The sequence below is a fragment of the Salvelinus fontinalis genome, chromosome 37 (assembly GCF_029448725.1).
Source record: "Salvelinus fontinalis isolate EN_2023a chromosome 37, ASM2944872v1, whole genome shotgun sequence".
Lineage (NCBI taxonomy): Eukaryota > Metazoa > Chordata > Actinopteri > Salmoniformes > Salmonidae > Salvelinus > Salvelinus fontinalis.
In genome coordinates, this window is record NC_074701.1 from 8699033 (window position 1) to 8722189 (window position 23157).

At 44.7% G+C, this 23157-nt stretch overlaps 1 protein-coding gene across 1 annotated transcript in view; it reads left to right on the forward strand.

The window, feature by feature from the left end:
• LOC129836070 (peroxisome proliferator-activated receptor gamma coactivator-related protein 1-like) overlaps positions 1–23157 on the forward strand; it is a 44081-nt gene that overhangs the window by 13768 nt on the left and 7156 nt on the right. The window contains exons 4-10 of the mRNA XM_055901829.1: positions 304–384; positions 645–2802; positions 2910–2963; positions 16229–16289; positions 16523–16590; positions 17878–18592; positions 18936–19139. Of these exons, the coding sequence (XP_055757804.1) occupies positions 304–384; positions 645–2802; positions 2910–2963; positions 16229–16289; positions 16523–16590; positions 17878–18592; positions 18936–19139 (3341 nt within the window). The remainder of the gene's footprint in view (positions 1–303; positions 385–644; positions 2803–2909; positions 2964–16228; positions 16290–16522; positions 16591–17877; positions 18593–18935; positions 19140–23157) is intronic.

The window sequence follows — 23157 nt, forward strand, 5'->3', positions numbered from 1 at the left end:
CCTTTGAATAAACAAACGACACGAACTGTCATTTCATTTTCTCGCTGTACCGGAACCAAACCGTGACCCTAAAACCGCAATACGTACCAATGGTTTGGTGAACCGTTACACCCCTAGATGTAACTGTATACATGACGGTAAACTTCGTAGGGCTCAGATGTACCCAGCTCTAGGAAGCAGGGCCGTCTAAACAAATAAGAAACTGGTGACAATGTGTTCCAATGACTTAGGCATTTTTTTTTTTACATTTTTTTTTTTTAACTGTTTCACTGTTTGTCCTGTGTTTTTCTTCTGATATTGTAGCTGAGGAAAATGCTTTGCTTGTCCCACTCGCCTCCAGAGGGCGAGACACCCTGCAACACACGACAGTTCTCCACCGGAAAGGTAGCACACCGTTTCATTACCTCCCTCTTGTACATGCCTTCAACTGTCACTCTTAGCGTTTGCTCTATTTTCATATTGAAATGTACATAAGTCTTCAGAGAAATCATGAGCCTTATTGCGGTGACGTGCACACAACCCAAATAGTCTAGCTGTTGTGAAGTCTGCATTGTGCAGGTGGTCCAGCTGATGTTTATAAACCTCCAAGCTGAACAGGGAAAGCTCCAGACGTTAACCAAACGGTTTCCCCCCTCTTTATCCAGAGTCTCCCTAGGACACAGGAGTCCGTCCAGAGGAGTGACGGAGAGGAGGAAGAGGACGCAGAGGCTTGTTCTCCCTCCCTGAGTCCAGACAGACAACCCTCGTCCCCAGAGCAAGAGCTCCTGAACTGGGGTGGCCTGTCCCTCCCTCTGGCTCTGGAGCAGCACATGGACGGAGAGAGCATGTCAGTGAGTCTAGGAGAGCTGGTCAGACACATGCACCCCTATTGCATGGCAGTGTGCATGGAGGATGAAGGGGAAGAACTGCTGCTGGCGGAGGAAGGGATACTGCTGGAAGTGGTCGAACATGGAGAGCATGGCGAGACTATATTTGCCATCCCAGATATGGGATGCTCTCGTCTCTCTCTCTCCTTGCCGGGAGTAGAAGACTCATTCAAAGCGGAGCAGAGGGTTCCGGATGAAATTTCTGAGGTGGATATGTTGGAGACGCCAGAGTCTGAGGCGGTGAATTACGTCGTAGTCGACGACACAGCAGAGGTGGCTGACCCTGCCGCGACCCTGAGGGCAAAAGCAAGTGGTGAGAATGTTATCTACAGGAGACCAAAGGAAGAGACTGTAGAAAGATGTCTGTCTCGAAGGAAAAAGAAACGTAAAAACAAAGTGAAGCGTTCACCTGCTGAGGTCACCCCTGAACCTGCCCAGGCTGAGGGGAGGGTCCTGAGGAGCGCCTCCCATAGGTGCGCAGCCCAGGAATCCTGGCCCCGGAAGCCCGTCAAGGAGACGACCAGACCGGAGAAAAAGGACAAGGAGTCGTTTTCTTATGCCATATCTGTGGCCGCCCCCGAAGCCCCAAAACAGAAGACAAGAGCGACACATGCTGGCGAAACACAACACATACCGCGGCAGAGCCATGTGGAAGTCACAACCCTAACACTATCCACACACCCCAGCGTTAAGGTCATCCCCGCCTCTGACCATGTGTCAAAGGTCATGGCCTCTGACCTGTTGCCGGTGACTATGACCCCCGAGAAGGTCCCCCAACGAACCACAGGCTGTGAGAAGCCTCAAAGCCTTCTAGCTTCTGCAGCTAACCCAACAGCCCCCCAGGCAATGACAATCAACCCTGTAGCACCCCAGGCGCTTAACCCAAGTGAACTACCTGTGTCAGTGGCCCCTCAGGCAATAATGCAGTCCAATGGTGCCTCTCTAGCGGTCCCCCAGGTGATCCCCCAGGCCTCCCAGGCTATTGAGCCCAAGCCTAAGCCCCTGTCCCTCCAGCAGTACCGGCTGCTGCGGCAGCAGAAGAAACCGGCCCCCTTAGAGAGACCAGAGGACCAGAGCACCAAGTGGCCCAGCCTCCCAGATGCCCCTACCGAGTTGCCCCCCATCCCCTGCCTCCCCATCCCCTCTCCCAGAGACCCTCGTCGCCCCCACCCCTCCCCAGGGAAAACCGAGGTGGAGGTGAAAGCAGCCTGGCAGCCCATGGGACCAGGAGCACCTCCTACTCCCGAAGCTCTGCTTGTGCCTCCTGCTTACATGCTGGCCTCCAAATCATCTTCCCCAAGCAAGGCTTCTAGTGCAAATGCATCCCCTACCACCCCTCCCCAGCAAGCGGCTGTTCCTACTCCACAGCCAGCTAAAGCTAGCCAACCCCCCATCTCCGTTGTGCCTTCATCCAGTACTGTGAGTGTATTACCCCCACCACCCCAGAACCCTTTTGTGACGTGTAATATACCCCAGGCCCCCCATCCTGCACTCACGAACCCCCTGCTCCAGTCCCAGGTACCCTGCAAGACTGTGGTCCTTATCAAATCTCAGAGCTCCAGTGGAGCCTCTTTTAAAACCACTACAGATGCCAACAGGCCCACCCTAATTGCTACTGTAGCCCAAAAACCCACCCCCATCGCTGCTGCTCTACTTGAGAAAACGGTCAACTGCACCGCCAACGCTGCTGCTGTTTGTGTTCAGAAACCTGCCCCTGCGGCTCCTTTGAAGGTGGTTACTACTCTACAGAAGGGGGTAGTCACACTGCCCTGGCCTAAGATGCCTGAGTTGCCTACAGTCACTCCTGGGTCTACCCCAGCCAAACCCTCCACCACCCAGTCCTCCAAACCTGCAGTGAGGTGTACTACAGCCCAGGAAGCCCCCAAAGCCAAGAGCCCTACTCAGGAGCTGATAGAGGCATTCACCAGTGAAATTGGTGAGTGGACACAAGTTCTACTGATCCTCTGGTTGCTTAAATGTGTTTAGACTTGCCACCGTTTGTGGTTTATTGGTATAGTACTGAGTGGTTCTGTTATCTCACAGGTATTGAAGCTGCTGACCTCACCAGCCTGCTGGAGCAGTTTGAAGAGACGCAAGGTGAGTGATACTGAGTATTGACACTGGCGTTCTCCTTCTTTCACATTTCCATGTTTCTTTGGCTTTTAGTTAATCTATAACGAATTACCCACTGTTTATTGAACAAGACAGTCTGTTAGAAAACAGTCAGGAATTTTGCTTTAATGGTTGACTGTTCCTGGCTGAAAATATAATCCACGTAGCCCTTACTCCTCGAGCATGCTAGTGGCCTAATGGTTTTGGTGTAGGCCAACACCACATGTTAGCTAACCGCTCAGTGGGTCCGGTAGTTCAGTAGTACTAGACTAAATCTGTCACCAGGATCACTTTCACTGGACTGTATAGTGGAGGGAAGTGGCGTGTAGGGTTGCAGGGCTATCTCTGGCCCTGTATGGGGTGGGTGGACGATTTTAGAGTGCCAAGACCCCTGAGGTTAAGAACGGGCACCTTGCGAAGTCAATGGCTGACAAACATTGGACTTTGCAGGTCCATCTGCATTGTGCACAATGTCCTGTGTGTTTTGGTGCAGGTAAGTAGCTTGGCGGAGCAGCGTTATCAGTGTTTTGGCTTATCTAGAGGGGCCTTCATTAGTGGATTGACCGACTCATTTCTTTGATTAAGATAACCATGTGATGTTACATATTAGGATATACCATCACTTGACTTTTATTTAATAAAACGGACTTCAGAATGTAGTAGCTTATATGACGTGCGTCCCAGCCTTCATGCATGTAGCTTGTTTCAAATGAAGTGATCACTACTACAATGCAAGGTGGAATTTAAATGGTGGAATAAAAATTTAGCAAAATAAAGAGTACGCTACAGCAACCAGCAGGTAGGCTGTGATTTTAATATGAAAAGAGTTAAGGAGAAAGCACGGCAAAATATAGCCTGGCTAGTTTAGCTAGCTGGCTTCTTGAGGTTACGCCGATTTGACGCAGTCAAGATGGGCACTGTCAAATGGGGTGATGAATTACATTGTGGCTGCTGCAAGTTAGCCAGTTTAACTAGTCTTTGACGAGCTGGCTTGGCGCCATGTCTATTTCCCTCCTGTCAGCTCCACTCGCATTTCTCACACCATCCGGCCCTTCCCCCGCAACAGCAGAGCTGTAGTCTGTCCCTTTGTGCTCAGGTTAAAAACATAAGTAAAAACAAAATTTCATGTATTCTGGATATCAATTTCCCCATTATTTTAGTATTACTTTTCTTTCAAACGCCCATCCCTAGTTCTGAGTTCATGTTTGGTTACATGATTTGTGATGTATTAAGCAAGTGAATATTGAATGTGATGGTGACAGTCTTATCTAGTTAACCTGTTAGGGGTGCAGCCCGACACCAGTACACTTATGACAACATCCAGCTCAAAGTGCAGGGCGCGAAATTCAAAAGATATTTTTTTTAAAATATTTAACTTTCACACATTAACAAGTCCAAGACACCAGATGAAAGGTGCACATCTTGTGAATCAAGCCAACATGTCCGATTTTTTTTTTAGTGTTTTACAGGGAAGACACAATGTAAATCTATTAGCTAACCACGTTAGCAAAAGACACCACTTTTCTTACTCCATCAGTTTTTTACTCCATCAGTAGCTATCACAAATTCGGCCAAATAAAGATAAAAATAGCCCCTAACCAAGAAACAACCTCATCAGATGACAATCTGATAACATATTTATTGTATAGCATATGTTTTTTTTTAAAAATTGCATATTTCAGGTATAATTCATAGTTTACATTTCAGCTACATCAGAAATTGCACCGAAAGCAGCCATAATATTTACAGACACCAAAGTCAAATACCGATTTACTCATCATAAAACATTTCTGAAAAAAACAGTGTACAGCAATTGAAAGACAGGCATCTTGTGATTCTAGACAATATTTCCGATTTATTAAATGTTTTACAGCGCAAACAAAATGTAGCGTGATATTAGCATAGCAGCAATAGACAGAAAAACTTGGGCGCCCACGACCAGTTCACATGCACGACAGATATTAGAAATAGCATCATAAAATGTTTCTTACTTTTGGTGATCTTCCGTCAGAATGTTGGATAAGGTGTCCTTTGTCCAGAATAGTCGTTGTTTTGATCTGGAACGGCAAATATCCCTCTTCATATAGCATGGGTACTTGCCAAGTGATTCGGATTACTCAAGTCAACAAAGTTAGAAAACGGAACACGGCAAAACTCCCGAAAATGTTTCAATAATCTGATTAAACTATATTGAAAACATACGTTACGATGATATGGTGACATGTATCAAATCTAAGATGGAGATGTTCGTCTTTCATAACCACAGCTAAACAGAAGCCATTTCAGTGTCCTCTTTCGCTCGCTCCAGAAACAGGAACTGGACAGTCACGTCAAACAAAGACCTTTTATTCCACCTCTGACCAAGATAGACACGAAATTTCTTCTCTCACCGCATCTTGACAACCAGGGGAAGGCGTAGGAAGTGTTTGTAGACTCCTACGTCACACGCCCATGTATAGGCATGAGGTTGAACAGAGCATAGATTTCTGACATTTCACTTCCTGGTCAGGAAAAGTGCTGCAGAAGGATTTCTGTTTCACTCAGAGAAATAATTCAAACGTTTTTAGAAACTAGAGTGTTTTATATCCAATTTTAATAATAATATGCATATTGTACGAGCAAGAATTGAGTACGACGCCGTTTGAAATGGGCACATATAATCTGGCTACTCAATACGCCCCCTGCAGCCATAAGAAGTTAAGTGTCCAACTCGTGTGAAAGCATTGGTATTCAAGTTCAAACATTGAGGTGAAAGTTGCTAACGTGGGATATGGCTGTTTCAGGTGATGGGTTTTGATGTCACAACCTTTTTAATGAGCCTTTGTCATTTTCCCCAAGGGGGTAGGGCTAGGCATTATACCTATTTAATTATATAAAGGGATTGATGCACTGACCGGTTTGGGTTTTACCGTGCCTGCTATAATGGTATTTCAATATAAGGTTTGTTAAATGTGATGCCCAACTCACTCACATTTGTACATTTTTATAGTTTGCCGTTTGCTTCCTGCAAGTCGTGTCTCACCTTGTTCTCCTGCATGTCGTAGCCCTGCCCCATCACTCAAGGGGAGCATGTTGCTCGACTACGGAGTCACGGGCACTTCACTTGCCATTCAGTCTGCATGGTCAGAAGAAACGAGATGTCTGTGACACCGATGCTGCTTCCAACTGTTGTATAATTACACGATTACACTGCAGAAAAAAACATAAATGCAACATGTAAAGTGTTGGTTTCATGAAATAAAACTTATTTTTCCATATGCACAAGCTTATTTATCAAGTTGTGCACATTTGTTTACATCCCTGTCAGTGATCATTTCTCTTTGCCAAGATAATACATCCATTTAACCTTTTACGGGGGCAGCCCGACACCGGTACACTTATGACAACATCCAGCTCAAAGTGCAGGGCGCGAAATTCAAAATCAATTTTTTTTATATATATTTTACTTTCTCACATTAACAAGTCCAAGACACCAGATGAAAGGTGCACATCTTGTGAATCAAGCCAACATGTCCGATTTTTAAAATGTTTTACAGGGAAGACAAAATATGTAAATCTATTAGCTAACCACGTTAGCAAAAGACAACTTTTTCTTACTCCAGTTTCTTACTCCATCAGGTGCTATCACAAATTCGACCAAGTAAAGATATAAATAGCCACTAACCAAGAAACAAATTCATCAGATGACAGTCTGATAACATATTTATTGTATAGCATATGTTTTGTTCGAAAAATTTGCATATTTCATGTATAAACCATAGTTTACATTTCAGCTACAATCCGAAATTGCACCAAAAGCAGCCATAATATTTACAGACACCAACGTCAAATAGCTAATTACTCATCATAAAACATTTCTGAAAAATACATAGTCTGCAGCAATTGAAAGACAGGCATCTTGTGATTCCAAACAATATTTCCGATTTATTAAATGTTTTACAGCGCAAACAAAATGTATCGCTATATTAGCGTAGCTACAATAGACAGAAATAATTGGGCGCCGCCGGCCAGTTCACATGCACGACAGATATATGAAATGACATCATAAAATGGGTCTTACTTTTGCTGATCTTTCATCAGAATGTTGAACTTGTCCTCTGTCCAGATGAGTCGTTGTTTCGATTTCAGAATGGCAAATGTCCCTCTTCAATTAGCATTGGCACTAGCCGAGTGGCATAAATTTCTCCAACGTAAACACAGTCAGAGGACGGAACACGGCAAAACTCCCGAATAACGTTTCAATAATCTGATTAAACTATATTGAAAAACATACATTACGATGATATGGTCACATGTATCAAAAAAAAATAGAGCCGGAGACGTTAGCCGTTCGTTACCAAGGCAAAACAGAAGTCAATCCCACTTCCTTCAGAGTACCGGAAGTGGACGGTCACGTCAAAGAAGTTGTTTTTTTTCCACCACAGACCAAGAGGAGCAAAAAAATATCTTCTCTGACATCCTCTTTACACCAATAGGAAGGCGTATAGAGTGTCAGCAGACTCCTACGTGTTAAGACCATGTATAGGCATCAAGTTGAAAAAAGCATTGATTTCTGACATTTCACTTCCTGGTCAGGAAAAGTGCTGCAGAAGGACTTCTGTTTCACTCAGAGAAATAATTCCAACTCTTTTAGAAACTAGAAAGTGTTTTCTATCCAAAAAGAATAATAATATTCATATTGTACGAGCAAGATTTGAGTAGGAGGGAGTTTGAAATGGGCACGATTTCACTGGCTACTCAACACTTTGCCTTGCAGCCATAAGAAGTTAAAACAGGTGTGGCATATCAAGAAGCTGCTTAAATGGCATGATCATGATGCAGTTGCACCTTGTGCTGGGGATAATGAAAGGCGCACTTGTCACACAACACAATGCCATTGATGTCTCAAGTTGAGGGAGCATGCATGCTGACACCTGAGCTGTTGGCAGAGAATGTACTGTCAATTTCTCTACCACAAGTTGCTTCCAATATCGTTTTAAGGAATTTGGCAGTACGTCCAATTGGCCTCAACCATAAACCCTGTGTAACCACGCAAGCCCAGAACCTCCATCTGGCTTTACCTGCGGGATGGTCTGAGACCAGCCACTCAAACGGCTGATGAAACTGAAGCTCCTCTTGCCAGGCAAATGCTCACCTTCGATGGCCACTGGAACGCTGGAGAAGTGTGCTCTTCACGGAGGAATCTGTTTCAACTGTACTGGGCAGATGGCAGACGTGTTGGCAACAGTGCCCTATTGTGTCTGAGGTTATGGTATGGGCAGGCATAAGCTACAGATTAGGAACAATTGTGTTTTTAATCGATGGGAATTTGAATACACAGATACTGTGATGCGATCCAGAAGCCCATTTGTCGAGCCATTCATCCGCCGCCATCACCTCACGGTTCGGCATGATAATACACGGCCCCGTGACGCAAGGATTTGTTCAAAATTCCTGGAAGCTGAAAAATGGCCCAGTTCTTGCAGCGTACTCACCAGGCATGTCCCCATTGAGCATGTTTGGGATGCTTTGGCTCGACGTGTAAAGCAGTGTGTTCCAGTTCCCACCAATATCCAGCAAATTCGCACAGCCATTGAAGAGTGGGACAACATTCCACAGGACACAATCAACAGCCTGGTCAACTCGATGCGTAAAGGAGCCGTGTCGCGCTACATGAGGCAAACGGTGGTCACCATATACTGACTGGTTTTCTGATCCACGCCTCAGATGCATATCTATTCCCAGTCATGTGAAATCCTTAGATTACAGCCTAATCAATTTATTTCAATTGACATATTTGCTTATGAACTGTGACTCAGTAAAATCTTTGAATTGTTTCATTTTGCCTTATTTTTGTTCAATGTATTCTGCCAAAGGCATTCTTTTCTTAGCATGTTGTGGCTAAAGTAAATGTTGTTAGCAAAATGTAAGCGTAGCTAGCTAAGTGTGATCTAAGTGCTGGTGTAGGCCTAGAGCAGCATGATTGTGCTATGGTATCTTCTAAATCAGTGGAATAGGCCAAGCATGAATGTTTAGTTAGAGCTAGCAAGCAACATGTAATGTACTTTTTTTTTTTTTTTTTTTAACTTGAAGTGTAAGATTATTATTTTATTTTTTTTCAATAACGGCCAACCAAAAGGCATTCTGCAAGGACGGGCTGGGATTAAAAATAAAGAATATAGGTCAAAACGCACCACAACACTACATAGACCTAAAATGACACAGCATGGTAGCAACACAAGATAACATGGTACAAACATTGGGCTCAAAGGGTAAGGTAGAGACGATGCATCACGCAAAGCAGCCACGACTGCCAGTAGGTAACCGGCTGGTAGCCTAGTGGTTAGCGCGTTGGACTAGTAACCGAAAGGTTGCAAGATCAAATCCCCGAGCTGACAAGGTAAACATTTAAATGAAGAGGGAGAACTGTCCAGTTTGACTGTTTGCAGCTTGTTCCAGTCTCTAGCTGCAGTGAACTGAGAAGCGTGAACCAGGGATGTGTGTGTGCTGTGGGGACCTTTAAACAGAATGTGACTGGCAGAATGGGGCGGCAGTAGGTATCTCAGATTGGGGGGAGTGAGGCCTGAGAGGGTTTTATAAATGCGCATCAACCCGTGGGTTTTGCGTCGGGTATACGGAGATGACCAGTTTACAGAAGAGTATAGAGTGCAGTGATGTGTCTTTATAAGGGTAATTGGTTGCGCATGTGATGGCCGAATGGTAAAGAACGTCTAGCCACTCGAGAGCACCCTTACCTGCCAATCTATGAATAGTCTCCATAATCTAGCATGGGTGCGATGGTCATCTGAATAAGAGTTGGTTTGGCAGCTGGGGTGAAAGAGGAGCGACTACGATAGAGGAAACCAAGTCTAGAGTTAACTTTAGTGTTACGAATCCCTTTGGCTCTACAGTCTAGGGGGATGGCAACGAGACCCGTAACACAACTCATGCAAATTATAACAGTAAAAAAGTGAGAACAAAACCACAGACAACATCTACTGTCAAACACTCATGGTTTATTTGGTAAACACACAGTAAAAGTGGGAGGCAGGAAAAAGGGCTGAGCTGGACCCAAGGAAAGAAACAAATCCAAAAACACCCCTAAGGTAGACTAGCCTACTTCAATACAGCTAACTAACCAAAAATACAGTGGGTGGTCCGCCCAATTCTAACTAGAGTTCTTAGACAAAGTATTCCTACGGGTAGTGTATGCCCATGGACGACTTGTCTTGGTACCTCCCTTTCCACCATCAAACAGTCAAACACCATAACAAAACAATACTCACAGGATAACATACAAAGTTACATGTAGTTGCTAAACCAAATGAGAGATCTACAGAGAGATTGCATGACCGAGAGATGGAGCTGCAGAGAACAACTGAATGGGTTTTCAAACCAAGGGAAAGGGGATGTGATTGGGTAATGGAAACAGGGGGAGGTGTGTCTTCTGATGACTGATTGGGGAACGATTGCCACCTGTGAGGAGAAGGAGAGCAAAGAAATACACACATGATAAGATCCGTAACATTTAGCCTGCAGCTTTGTGCTGAGAGGGACAGTGTACTGGCTTGCCATACTCCCAAGTACTTGTATGAGGTGACTACCTCAAGCTCTGCCCCTCTCCCCACAGGTGTGATTACTACCTCCTGAGGGTTTATTCTTCTTACAAACCACATGACCTTCTGTTTGAGGTGTTCAGGGCAGAGAAAGCTTGTTGGACACTGAAAGCTTTTGAGTGTTTAACACAAAATCCGGGGAGGGGCCAGCTGAGTATGACAATCTGCGTATAAATGAATGCGCTTCCTACTGCCTGAGCTATGTTGATGTAAATTGAGAAGAGCGTGGGGCCTAGGATCTAGCCTTGGGGGTACTCTCTTGGTGACAGGTAGTGGCTGAGACAGATGTTCTGACTTTATACACTGCACTCTTGAGATGGCTAGTTAGCAAACCAGGCCAAAGACCCCTCAGAGACACTACTTAGCCAGCCCACAAGAATGGAATGGTCTACAGCTGGTATTCCCAAACTGGTGTATGTGCAATGCTGTCATGGGTCCCGCAAATAAACATGTGATTTACATTTTAAAAATATATTAAGTACATTTATATTTTCCATTGGGGCTATAGTACATTTGGGGGGGGGGGTTCTTCCCTGAGTGGCCTCTGTTTAATTTTATTTCTGGCAGTGAAACATCTGGGGTTCAGCGAAATAACACAATGTCAAATACAGGTAGCCTAGTCAAATAATTAACATCCTATCACATTAACCGTTACACTCACGGGAATTCCACTAACGGTCCAAATGTAGCTGCAGCTCATTCCGTTTGCTTAAATTGATAAATGGTTAAAAGGCCCAGAGACATACCAGCAGTACTGCACCTGTCGGTGACTCAAGTTCTGCATCCTCGAGCACGTCCAATGCTAGCGTCAGTAATTCTACATTTGTTGTTAGCCCAGCTAGCATGGACGCTGACAGTTGTGAATCTGATGCAGCCGAAAAGCGGCTGTCCCCTTCACCGGGAAAGCACCGAACAAGAGACGGGGACGTTGGACCATCAGAGGCGCAAATATGAGAACTGCATTGATTTAGGGGTTCACTTATATTGGGAGGAGTGCCATTCCTCAGCCACATTAAGTACTTTTGCAAATAAAACAATCTCACAACTCTATGAAACCTTCACTCTTGTCCAGTCCTTTAGAAACCAAACATGCCAATTTGGAAAATAAGCTATGGAGTTTGAGCAAGAATTAAGGCTACTTTCGAGTAAGACATAAAAGCAACACCTGCCATTTAATAAGGGGCTACAAGTGTCTTTATATGGTGAGCTACCGAGTGGCTAGGACAGGAAAGCCTCGTACTATTGTTGAGGACTTCATTTTTCCTCTTGCCGCGGATATGGCTGGGACAATGCCGGGGGAAAAGGCCTCAAACAAGTTTCATGATTCATCAGTGACATAGATGTTTTGAAACAATTGCTACAAGCTAGTGATTTAGATGCGTTAAAGCTGGATGAGTCAACAGACGTGACGGGCCTGGCACAGCTCCTGGTATATGTCTGTTACATTTATGGGCGGTCAATTATTCAAGACATCCTATTCTGGAAAACAGGAGAGGATATTTTTAAAGTACTGGACAGCTTTGTGACATCAACTGGACTTTGCTGGTCAAGATGTGTTGGTATCTGTACTGATGGTGAAAAAGCCATGACTGGGAGACATGGTGTTGTGGTAATGTGCGGGCAATCAGTTGCTCCCGACGCCACTTGGGTACACTGCAGCATCCACCGAGAGGCTCTTGCTGCTAAAATAATACCTGGCGGCTTGAAAGACGTTTGGACAGTGAAAATGGTTAACTTTGTTAACTTCTACTGCCTCTGAAACCCGGATCCGGGATCCCCCCCCACCCCCCCACACACTGATTAGCATAGCTAGCATAGCTTCACAAGTAGATAGTAGCATCTAAATATCATTAAATCACAAGTCCAAGACACCAGATGAAAGATACAGATCTTGTGAATAAAGCCACCATTTCAGATTTTTAAAATGTTTTACAGGGAAGACAAAATATGTAAATCTATTAGCTAAACACGTTAGCAAAATACACCACTTTTCTAACTCCATCAGTTTCTTACTACTTCAGGTGCTATCACCAATTCGGCTAAACTAAGATATTGATAGCCACTAACAAAGAAAAAAACTCTTCAGATGACAGTCTGATAACATATTCATGGTATGGGATAGTTTTTGTTAGAAAAAAGTGCATATTTCAGGTAGAAATCACAGTTCTACATTGCAGCTGCAATCTGAAATAGCGTTGGAAGCAGCCGGAATAATTACTGAGACCGACGTCAATTACCAAAAGAATCATCCTAAAACACTTCAGAAAAATAGACAGCCTACAGCAATCGAAAGACACAGATCTTGTGAATCCAGAGAATATTTCAGATTTTCTAAGTGTTTTACAGCGAAAACACAATATAGCATTATATGAGCGTACCACAATAGCCAGAATCACAACCGCATTTACCAGCTGTAAATGTTAGCGATCGTAACAACCCAACAAAAGATATATAATTTGACTAACCTTGATATACTTCATCAGATGACAGACCTGTAACATCATATTACACAATGCATATAGCTTTTGTTCGAAAATGTGGATATTTAGCAGCACAAATCGTGGTTATACTATGTAATCACTACAAACATTGCATGTATTCTGGCCGGCGCCATTTTGGACTAGCGCCTATTCTTATAAAAATACTATTCATAAACTTGACAAAAAAATATGTTGGACAACAATCGAAAGATAAATTAGTTCTTAATGCAATCGCTATGTTAGATTTTTAAAATTAACGTTACTAGACATATAGTGTGCGTTGCAGCCAGACCAGTGCCTGCAAAAGTGGCGCGCAAACACTGACATTTTTCCACATAAATACATAATAACATCATAAATAGTTCCTACTTTTGGACGAGCTTCCATCAGTATCTTGGGCAATGTGTCTTTTCTTCAAAAGAATAGTTGCTTTGTTGTAAAACGTCCTCTTCACCGTTGGAACTAGCTGCTACCATTAGCTATGTCGCACACACATGTCCAAATCCTCAAACTAGATACAAAGGAAATTCTGAAAAATAGCACTATACTCGCATAAACTGATATAAATCGGTTTCAAATAACATCGTTATGATGTTTCTAACACCTATATTTAATTAAATTACAGACGGATACATCTCTGGTCGATAACTGAGCGTTCCAAAATTTCATCCTGACTTCTTGCCATGCGCCATAACGAACGAGACAAAGAAAGGTACTCTCGTTCCATCCGGCTTTATAACCTCGGACAGCTACGCAGACAGACCATTCCACTTCTCATTGGTTACTGACATCCAGGGGAAGGCGGGTGCAGTTCAATTCAAGCCATAGGATATACACAGGCTTTAAAACTGAACCCAGATCAGAGGATAATTCTCAGACCTTCGCAAGTCATGTCAGGATTTTTGCTGTAGAGGGCGTTCTGGGTCACCCACAGACATAATTAAAACGGTTTTAGAAACTAGACAGTGTTTTCTATCCAATATTAGTAAGGATATGCATATTGTACGATCAAGAATTGAGCAATAGGCCGTTTAATTTGGAGACCAAAATATGCTAATGCGGAACAGCACCCCCTATAGTTGCAAGAAGTTAAAGCAAGGCCCCTGAACTCGCGTGTATTTTCTGCACTATGCAATGATTTGGGCAGCGACCATGTAACGCTTTTACAACATACTGTACACAAGTGTGCTGGTTATCAAGGGGCAAAGTATTGACACGTTTTTTTTAAAATTCAGAGACGAGCTTAAAGTTTTCTTTACTGACAATTTTCATTTGTCTGACTGCTTGCATGATGAGTTTCTCACACGACTGGCCTTTCTGGGTGATGTTTTTTCTCACCTGAATGATTGCAGGGACTCTCCACAACTATATTCAATGTGCGGCACAAAATTGAGGCCATGATTAAGAAGTTGGAGCTCTTCTCTGTCCGCATTAACAAGGACAATACACAGGTCTTTCCATTATTGTATGATTTTTTTTGTGTGCAAATTAACTCGAGGTTACGGGCTATGTCAAATGTGATTATAGCAAAGCACCTGAGTGAGTTGGGTGCGCAATTACGCATGTTCCTTCCCGAAACGGATGACACAACTGGATTCGTTATCCCTTTCATGCCTCATTCCACTTACCGATATCTGAACAAGAGAGCCTCATCGAAATTGCAACAAGTGGTTCTGTGAACATTTTGAATTTAGTCAGAAGCCACTGCATGATTTCTGGATAAGGCTGCGCTCAGAGTATCCTGCCTTGGCAAATCGCGCCTTTAAGACACTGATGCCCTTTGCAACCACGTACCTATGTGAGTGGATTCTCGGCCCTTACTAGCATAAACTAAATGAAGGCACAGACTGTGGAAACTGATTTAAGACAACTCTGCAGTGTTGGTTGTATTGGAGAGTCTATGTCCATCCTTTCAAGCACGCTCTTATTACCCTGTGGGGAGTTATTCACAATTTCCGACGAACAAATGAGTTTTTTTATGTAAGATGGTTAAATAAAGAGCATATTTATTGGTGATTTTTCTGCCCTGGTCCTATAAGAGCTGTTACAACCCGGCTCATGGTAAAACTCACTCATTCTTATGTTTTAATAAATGTATAGTATGTGTGGCAGGCTTACAATGATGGCAAAAAAAACATTTGTGTGTGCTGACCATGGTGCTAGAGGGGGTACGCAGCTGGAGGTTGAATTTAAAAAGGTGTACGGGACTATAAAAGGGTCTAAAAGAACTGAGCCAGATGTTTTTTGGGGGGGTCAAGTTTACGGAGCTCCTTTAGTACCTCGGACTCAGTTTCTCCCTGCGTGCAGTCACTCTGGTAAACAGTGATCATTAAGGTCATTACAGAAAACACCAGACGGATACCTATCAGGATTATTTGTGAGGATAACATCAAGGAGAGTAGCCTTTTCTGGGTGTTGGGAGTCATACCATGTGCGATTTGGTAATCTGAGAAAGATTTACGGGGACCCATTGCTTTAGGACTTGGTCAGGTGGTTTAAGCATGTCCCTGTTTAGGTCACCTAGCAGGACAAATTCAGAGCTAGTGTAAGGGGCCAGGAGAGAGCTTTGGGCAGGTAGGGTACAGGCCGGTGCTGATGGAGGACAATAGCACCCAGCAATAGTCAACAAAGAGCTATTTGAGCATTTTGCAAGTTACATGGGTGGTTTGCCTTTTTAATTATTCAAAAACCCGTACTGTCTTACTATGAAAAATATATTGAGATATATGTATATATATATATATATATATATATAATATTTTTGCCATATTGTCCAGCCCTACAAGGGGGGAAATTGGGTTCACATTTGATACTATTGCTACTGTGCCTTTAAAATAAGATGCTGCATAGTCAGGGTGGCTGCTATGCGGACATGTCCACTGAGCTGGAATTCTGCCCTGTCTGCAGATCCATTTAACTTTGACCACTGCCTTTGTCCGGCTGGATGTACAGGCCCCCAGCTAGAACAACTGGCCAGATGTGTGTGTGTGTGTGTGTTGGCACTGCCACTGACTAGTCCAGGCCTTGCATAATGGCGGAAACATGTAGATCTAGCCCAAAATGTTATCCTGGCAACGAGTGCCTATGAATGTGTTGGTGAAAGGTGAGCATGCTACTTTGCTGACCTCTCCCCCTTCCCTTGATTTGACTCATTCCTTCTCTCTCTTCTCTCCAGCAAAAGAGGAGCAGTATGTTCTGGAGGTCTCTGGTAGAGCAGCAGCTGTAGGAAACTCTAGGTGAGTTACCCTACAGCCCCATGCTGCTCTGGGTGTGGGTACTTTGTATGCGTTAACTTGAGACCTACCGCACACTGAAGACCTTGATGTCTGACCGCACAATGGGCAATTCCCAATTGTTCTACTGTCCTTGTCTGTGTGGCTTCTGGACTTAAGCCTTACACTTCATCTTAGAAGTGTACCTGTTCAATGAAGCGGTGTTGAAGGTGTGTGTTTGTTTCTTTCAATTGTAGTATGGAGCAGCCATGTGACAGGACAGTTGTGGAGAGAGTCTGTGCACATGACCTGACAAGCACTGCAGGTAAGAACTACTGTACTAATCACCCTGTCAGCTGCTAATGCTAACTGTACACTGCTGATGCTAATTGTATTCTGCTAATCATAAACCAAATCACCCGGTCGTCACTAGTTGCCACGGTCATAATCCCTGTCTATTTACTAAATGTAACTTGTCAAATCTGATTTAAACCTAACCACACTGCTAACTTTGACTAACCTTAAATTGTGACCAAAGCCTTCTCCCCCCCGAACCCCCCGATATAGACAATTTTGTCTTTGGCTATTAATGCTAATTGTACATTGCTAATGCTAGTCATACGCCAATGGTCATGCATGGCTCAGTTGGTAGAGCATGATTTATGCAGCTCCAGGATTTTAAGTGTATTAATCGCCCTGTACACTGCTAATGCTAATCGCACACCAATCAGCCGGGGCCCGGTTTCCCAAAACATCTTAAGGCTAAGGTTCATCATTCCAACCTCCGTAGGAACATAGTTTTGCTCACTTTTGGGAGATATAACAATCATTAGGAAAGTTGCACTTAAACAGTTAGTTGCTTTCGACCACTCGTAGAACAGCTAAGTGCGTCGTTAGGTATCTTTTTTTTCTTCCCCCTACCGTGTCACTTCATGCCCAAATCTCCGCTAAACATAGAATCAAGATTATCTGTCTGACTGCCGATAACTACGAAGTTGATATTTGTAGCCATAGGCGATATGTCTAGGCGCTGATCCGTCGTCAGTATTGTTGGGTTATTTCTAATATTAAGGTAAGATTGGAATGGATAAAGCTGATCAGAGATCAGGGAAACTGGGCCCTGTACGCTACTAATGCTAATCATACACCATTCAGCCTGTACGCTGCTAATGCTAGTCGCACACCAATTACCCTGTACACTGCTAATGCTAATAATAAAAAACATGTTTTATTGTCACACAGTGGATAGGTGCAATGAAATGTTTCAGTGTCAGTCAATGATAGTGTGGTGCCCCTGGAGCAAATTGGGTTTAAGTGCCCTGCTCTAGTCTTCAAACCAGCGACCTTTCGGTTGTAGGTCGACCACTAACTGCTAGTTTACCTGCCGCCCTATACACTGCTAACATACTGAAAACATGGCAGAGGTTTACACCCTAAAGATAAATTGCTGTCACTCATGGAGTAAATGGAAAATTGGAGCACCTGCCTGTATCTCCTGGTAAAATGCTTGACATCCATTCTTGTGGTCTAAAATCTACCTTTAAATGACAATGAGGCATTCTGCTTCAGATTTAACAGCAGTGGACTACTCTCTGTTCCCGTCTCCTTCTAGGTCTGACCCCTCCAGCTACTCCTCCTCACCAGATGTGGAAGCCCTTGGCCCCCGTGGCACTCCTCGGCAAGAGCCGAGCGGCTGACGCTCCCAAACCATCGCCCTCCAAGGCCATCCAGATCAACGCACGGCCCCTGCCCGCCACCAAGCCTCGGAGCAAGCCTCCCAGCCCCTCTGTAACTCCCCCCCCCAACACGGTGGCTCTCAACCTGGCCTTCTCAGACCACGACTACTGCCTCCCTCAGAAGGTGCCTGTGGCTATTGCTGAAGAGCCAGGCAAGCGCTGGAATGTCAAACAGCAAGCAGCCATCACCATCAGGACCATCGAGCCACTTGGCAATACCACTACCAGGGCACCCCAGAGGATCCCTGCCCCCTCCTTCCAGACCCTGATCCCTGCCCTGGGTACGAAGACCCAGCAGGCTCCCTTGCCCCTGGATGTAAGGACTGATAGGACTAGCTCTGCGCTGGGGACCCCTGAAGCTTCTCCCACCAGGCAGGAGCAACAGGTTTGTCCCCTGGAGATGAGTCCCAAGAAAGGGAGATCCTACCGGGGCCACAACATTACCTGCTCCCCCAGCCCCAGGGAAGGAAAGGGAGGACGCGAGAGGAAAAGAAGAATCCACCATTCCTCCAGCCCTTGTTCTACTGACTCGGAGTCTGACTTTCACTCGTCCTCTTCTCAGTCTAGATCTTGCTCTCCACCCAGGAAGAGGTGAGATGCTCATCCCCTCTTTGTTTCTGTCTTAAAATCTATTTGTCCCCTCACTGGGCAAGGCAGTGTCCTCTATTGGCACTGAGTCTTAAATCTGACGGGATGAGAATGTCCATATTCATCCCAGTCATCTCTAGTCAGTGTGGGGAAAATGGCTGGTTCATGCTATGGGCACAGATGTCAGTTTTGAACAGACTTAGCATGAGTTCTCAATCTGTCACCCCCCCATCTGCTACCAATGTAGCACTCAAAAAGGTGATGTCACATGTAAACCGATGACTAATGGCGATATCTAATCCGTCCGTCATCTGACATCACTGACAGATTCCCCCCTCTCCTCCAGGTACAGGCCTCGTCACTCTAAGAGCAGCTCCAGTTCCTCGTCTTGCTCCTCTCGTTCCTCCTCTCGTTCCTCCTCTCCTTCCGTGTCCCGCTCTCCTCCCAGGCGGCGCTATTCGTACTCCTCTTCCCGGTCTGGGTCCTGGAGTAGGTCCCGTTCCCGCTCTCCCCACAGACGGGCGTGGCGCAGAGGCAGGAGTCCACGCAGGTAATTAAAGCACTTTCCTTGTGAACAGCCGTGGGGTAAAAAACAAAATTAACCGCATGCAGTCTGTGTACATTGCCTAAAGAAATTATTCACCCCTGGACTTCAACATTTCCTTGCTACAGCCTGAATTTAAGATGCCACTGGCCTACACACAACCATGTCAGAAATGATTTAATAATAATGAAAAGCATAAATGTCTTGATTATTCAACTCCGTTATGGCAAGAGTAAGTATTTGCATTCACACGTTGCATGGACTAATTCTGTGTTTAATATGATTCAAGAATGAATAGCTGTATTGCTGTGGCTAGAAAGGTGTGGTGGTGGTGTACTGCATCAAACGCTGGTCAGTCAGGTGAAATGTTGGGACTGGGTTCAGTGCAGGGCTGGGTTCAGTGCAAAGCAAACCTCAGGAAGACGCTGATCCCACCTTGTGTGCTGGTCCTCCACAAATGAAGCAATCATCCCCTTCAGGGTGCTGTTTACCCTCTCGTCAGGTTTGTCTGAGGATGGTAGGCAGTGGTCAGCTTGGCAGCTACACCCTAGTAGGTACTGAGCTCTTTGTAGATTCCTGAGATTAACTGCGGAACTCGGTCAGATTTTGGTCTGGAATCCTGACTCTGGTAAAGACCTCCCTTCACAGAATTGGAGCAATGGCGGATGCAGTGGCTTTGTTGGGGGGGGGAAACGACTCCACACAGTGTGTAGATGTCCACTACCACCAATAAACATTAATTCTGGGTCCCTTGGCTGGGAGAAAAAGGTCCCATGAGGTCAATTCCCAGCATTTCATTTGGTTGGTTCACCTCGGTCTGCTGCCAGAAATGCAAAACTGCAGACTTCACACTGCTGTACAAACTTCTTGGTATCAACCCTCATGCCTGGCCAGGTAAGCCGCCTCCTGTAAATTTCCGTAGGGCTTAAACGCCAAGATGGCTACTCATGATAAGCTTGGATATCTGGTCAGTCAATGTAGAGGGGATGACGACACGTTAATGGGTGCTATGTGTTTCCTCTCCTTTTGGAGCATAATTCAGGATAAAGTATTGAACTTCTCATTGACGCGAGACAAGTCTGCGTTGTACAGACTTGTGGATTGCCATGATGGCGGCATCATTCTGCTGTGCTCTCCACACATCATCCAGACACTTAGCGGAATTTCACTCCCTTAAGGTGGTTGAGTGCGTCGGCTGCCTTTGAAAAGTCAGTCACAAATGCGTGGTGCCATACCCAGGAAGCGCTGAAAAGCCTTGAGGGATCTGGGAATTGGGAACTGTTGCAACTTTGGCTGGATTACATGGGTACCCTCAGCATTAATCACATGACTAATGAACTTTGTTAGTTCTGGCAAGCAGAAATAACACTTTAGTCTGTCGAAGACGGACTGTCTTGCAGATGGTCAGTGACAGGAATAGATTATGATTCCGACTAGATACACAAGACTTTCCTCTCAGATCCCACAGGACTTGTTTACTCAATTTATTGTCCCCATGGGGAAACTTTGTTGCAGTGTCATGTACACATTTAAAGTAGCGTTTAAACGGTCTCCATCAGCCTTTAGAAGGTTGCTGGAGCGTTCTTCAAACCAAAAGGCATGATTTTGAAGGAGGGGTGACAAAGGCAGTCTTGTCCTGACTGGCGGGATCCATTGCCAATATCCGCTGTTTAGATCCAGGTTATTGAAGATGGATGCTCCTGCCAGAGATTCCAGTATGTCATTAATGCTCGGTAGAGGGTAGTTATCGCTTTATGGCATTCGGCTTCCTGTCTACACAGAATCGATATCCACCATCTTTCTTTGGAATCAGGACAACTGGTCAAAGCCCATCCATTAAAAAGGTTCCACAACTCAATTATCCAATATGCTTTTTGAGATTTGCCAGATTGGCGGGGGCTAGCCTGTAGGGATGCTGCTTTATGGACTTCATGCTGGGTCTTGATTTGGAGAGTTTGGAGACTGTCTGGGGGTAAGAGTTCAGACCTCACTGTTCCTCTCCAACATCTGGGAGAGCTGCCACCTCTCGTTATGACAGACATGCTTGTTTTATGTAGAAATCGGCATCAAGTTTGCTTTTGCTCTCGGATAAGAGGGGTACGGCTGTAAACTGGGTGATTAGCCTGGTTCCCTTGCTTCACTGGTAGAACTTGTTTTTGTCTGTCTTGACCTAGCCAGTACTCTGGATAAGGTAGCAGGCTCCAGCCTGAATTCAGTGCATTTCCAGGTTGAAATGGATGAGGCCAGGAATGGTCAGAGCGCAGCTATGACGGTTCGGGCATCAAAATAGTCAGTCCACTGAAGTGCATTCAAGTCCAGGACAAGGCTTACAGCAAATGCAAGGCACGTATCTGCAAGAATAGCCACAGGAAGGTTAATCTCATGCAGCTTTATTTTCATATAAATCCAACCTGAGGGGGTGGTAGGTTTTCCAATGGCTAAGTACAATGGTCCTTCCTCCAAGGTTTGAAGCTCCTCATGGGAGGAGCTACAGGGACCTCGTGCATCAGGGTAGGGTGTAAGTTGTATTGTCGATTTATGGCCTTCCCTCCAGTTCCCAACAATCAGAGTTCCCAATAGTTGCGAAATAGAAGAGACGGCTAGTTGTGCTGTCTGAAGGCTTCATGGTGGACATGGAGGCTGACCCAATTGTCTTTCATTCTTTCTGACATTTTTAAAATTCTTATGCTGGCCATAGGGGGGGGGGGCAAGAACCTGGAGGGTGTGACTTTACACCTCCAGCACGTCACTGGACTTTTGTCTTGGATCTTGGGCACATACGGCTGAGACTGGTTATCCCAACGAGAGTTGGTTGCATACCGCCATGAGGGAACAGGGTTTTGAGTTTGAGAAGGGCTGGAAGCACCAAGACGCACCAGATCATGCACATTCTGCGCCTGTTCCCGACGTTGACTGACAAGGCGGGGAACCATGTTTTTAAGAATGAGTTTGACCATCTCCTGCTCAGTAATGTCAGCCTTCCATCTCCTGACTAGAACTCGATAGGATGAGGCAACGTCCCATATTGTCTCTGCTTCACCCTGGACTCTGTTGTGAATCCATTCCACTAGTTCATCCTCATAGTCCTCTGAGAGGAATAGTTTTGAAACTCCTTCCAGGTTGATATGTTCATGGGCAATCTCCCAGAAGTCTCTTGCTGTACCATGGAGAACACTGCGGAGGGTGGCAAGAACCTCTAAGTCAGTAAGGGGCCAGATATAAAGTATCATTACACTTGGAAAAACAGCAGCTCGACGTCTTCTGGGCTGCCAAAAGTGGGGGGATGTCATTTGATGGGGAGGGAGCTCTAACTGTGGCAGGTGGTCTTGGGGAAAACAACAGGAGTTCTGTTTAACAGTATCTTCATAGTTTTTTGTTGTTGTACTGTTGCCTGTTCATATTCCCTATTTATTTAACCAGGAAGGGCTCATTGATTTGAAATCTCTTTTTCAAGCGCGTCCTGGGCAGCACCAAGTCATTACACAATTAGACTGACAACATGAAAAACTACAAGTAATCTAGTAAAAACCATAGAATTCAAGAGTGTAACAAAATCATAAAACAGCAAATTAAAAACATTGACATGTCAGGGAATCGGTCTCAATCCTTCATCAGTGATTTAAAAACACCAATCGGGACAAGTTCTTCCAGTTTTAAAGTATTTTGTAAGGCGTTTCAAGCTGCCGGCACAGAGTACATAAAAGCCCTTGCCAAATTCAGTTCGGACATTTGGAACAGTTAGCAGGACCAAGTCCTGCGAACGAAAAGTACCCACCACATTTCTGAACAATAAAAATTTAAGTAAACACTTTGAAGTTTGGAAATGTGATATTAATGTAGTTGAATATAACACATGAGATCTGGCAAAAGATAATGCAAAGGAAAAAACAGTCTTTGTTCATAGACGAAACAAAAGGCCTTAACTTTTCTGCGCTACGGATACCAAATACGGGTTCACTTTCCTAAACAACCGCTGAATTGCAGGGCGCCAAATTCAAAAATCTTCCTAAAAATATAATCATGC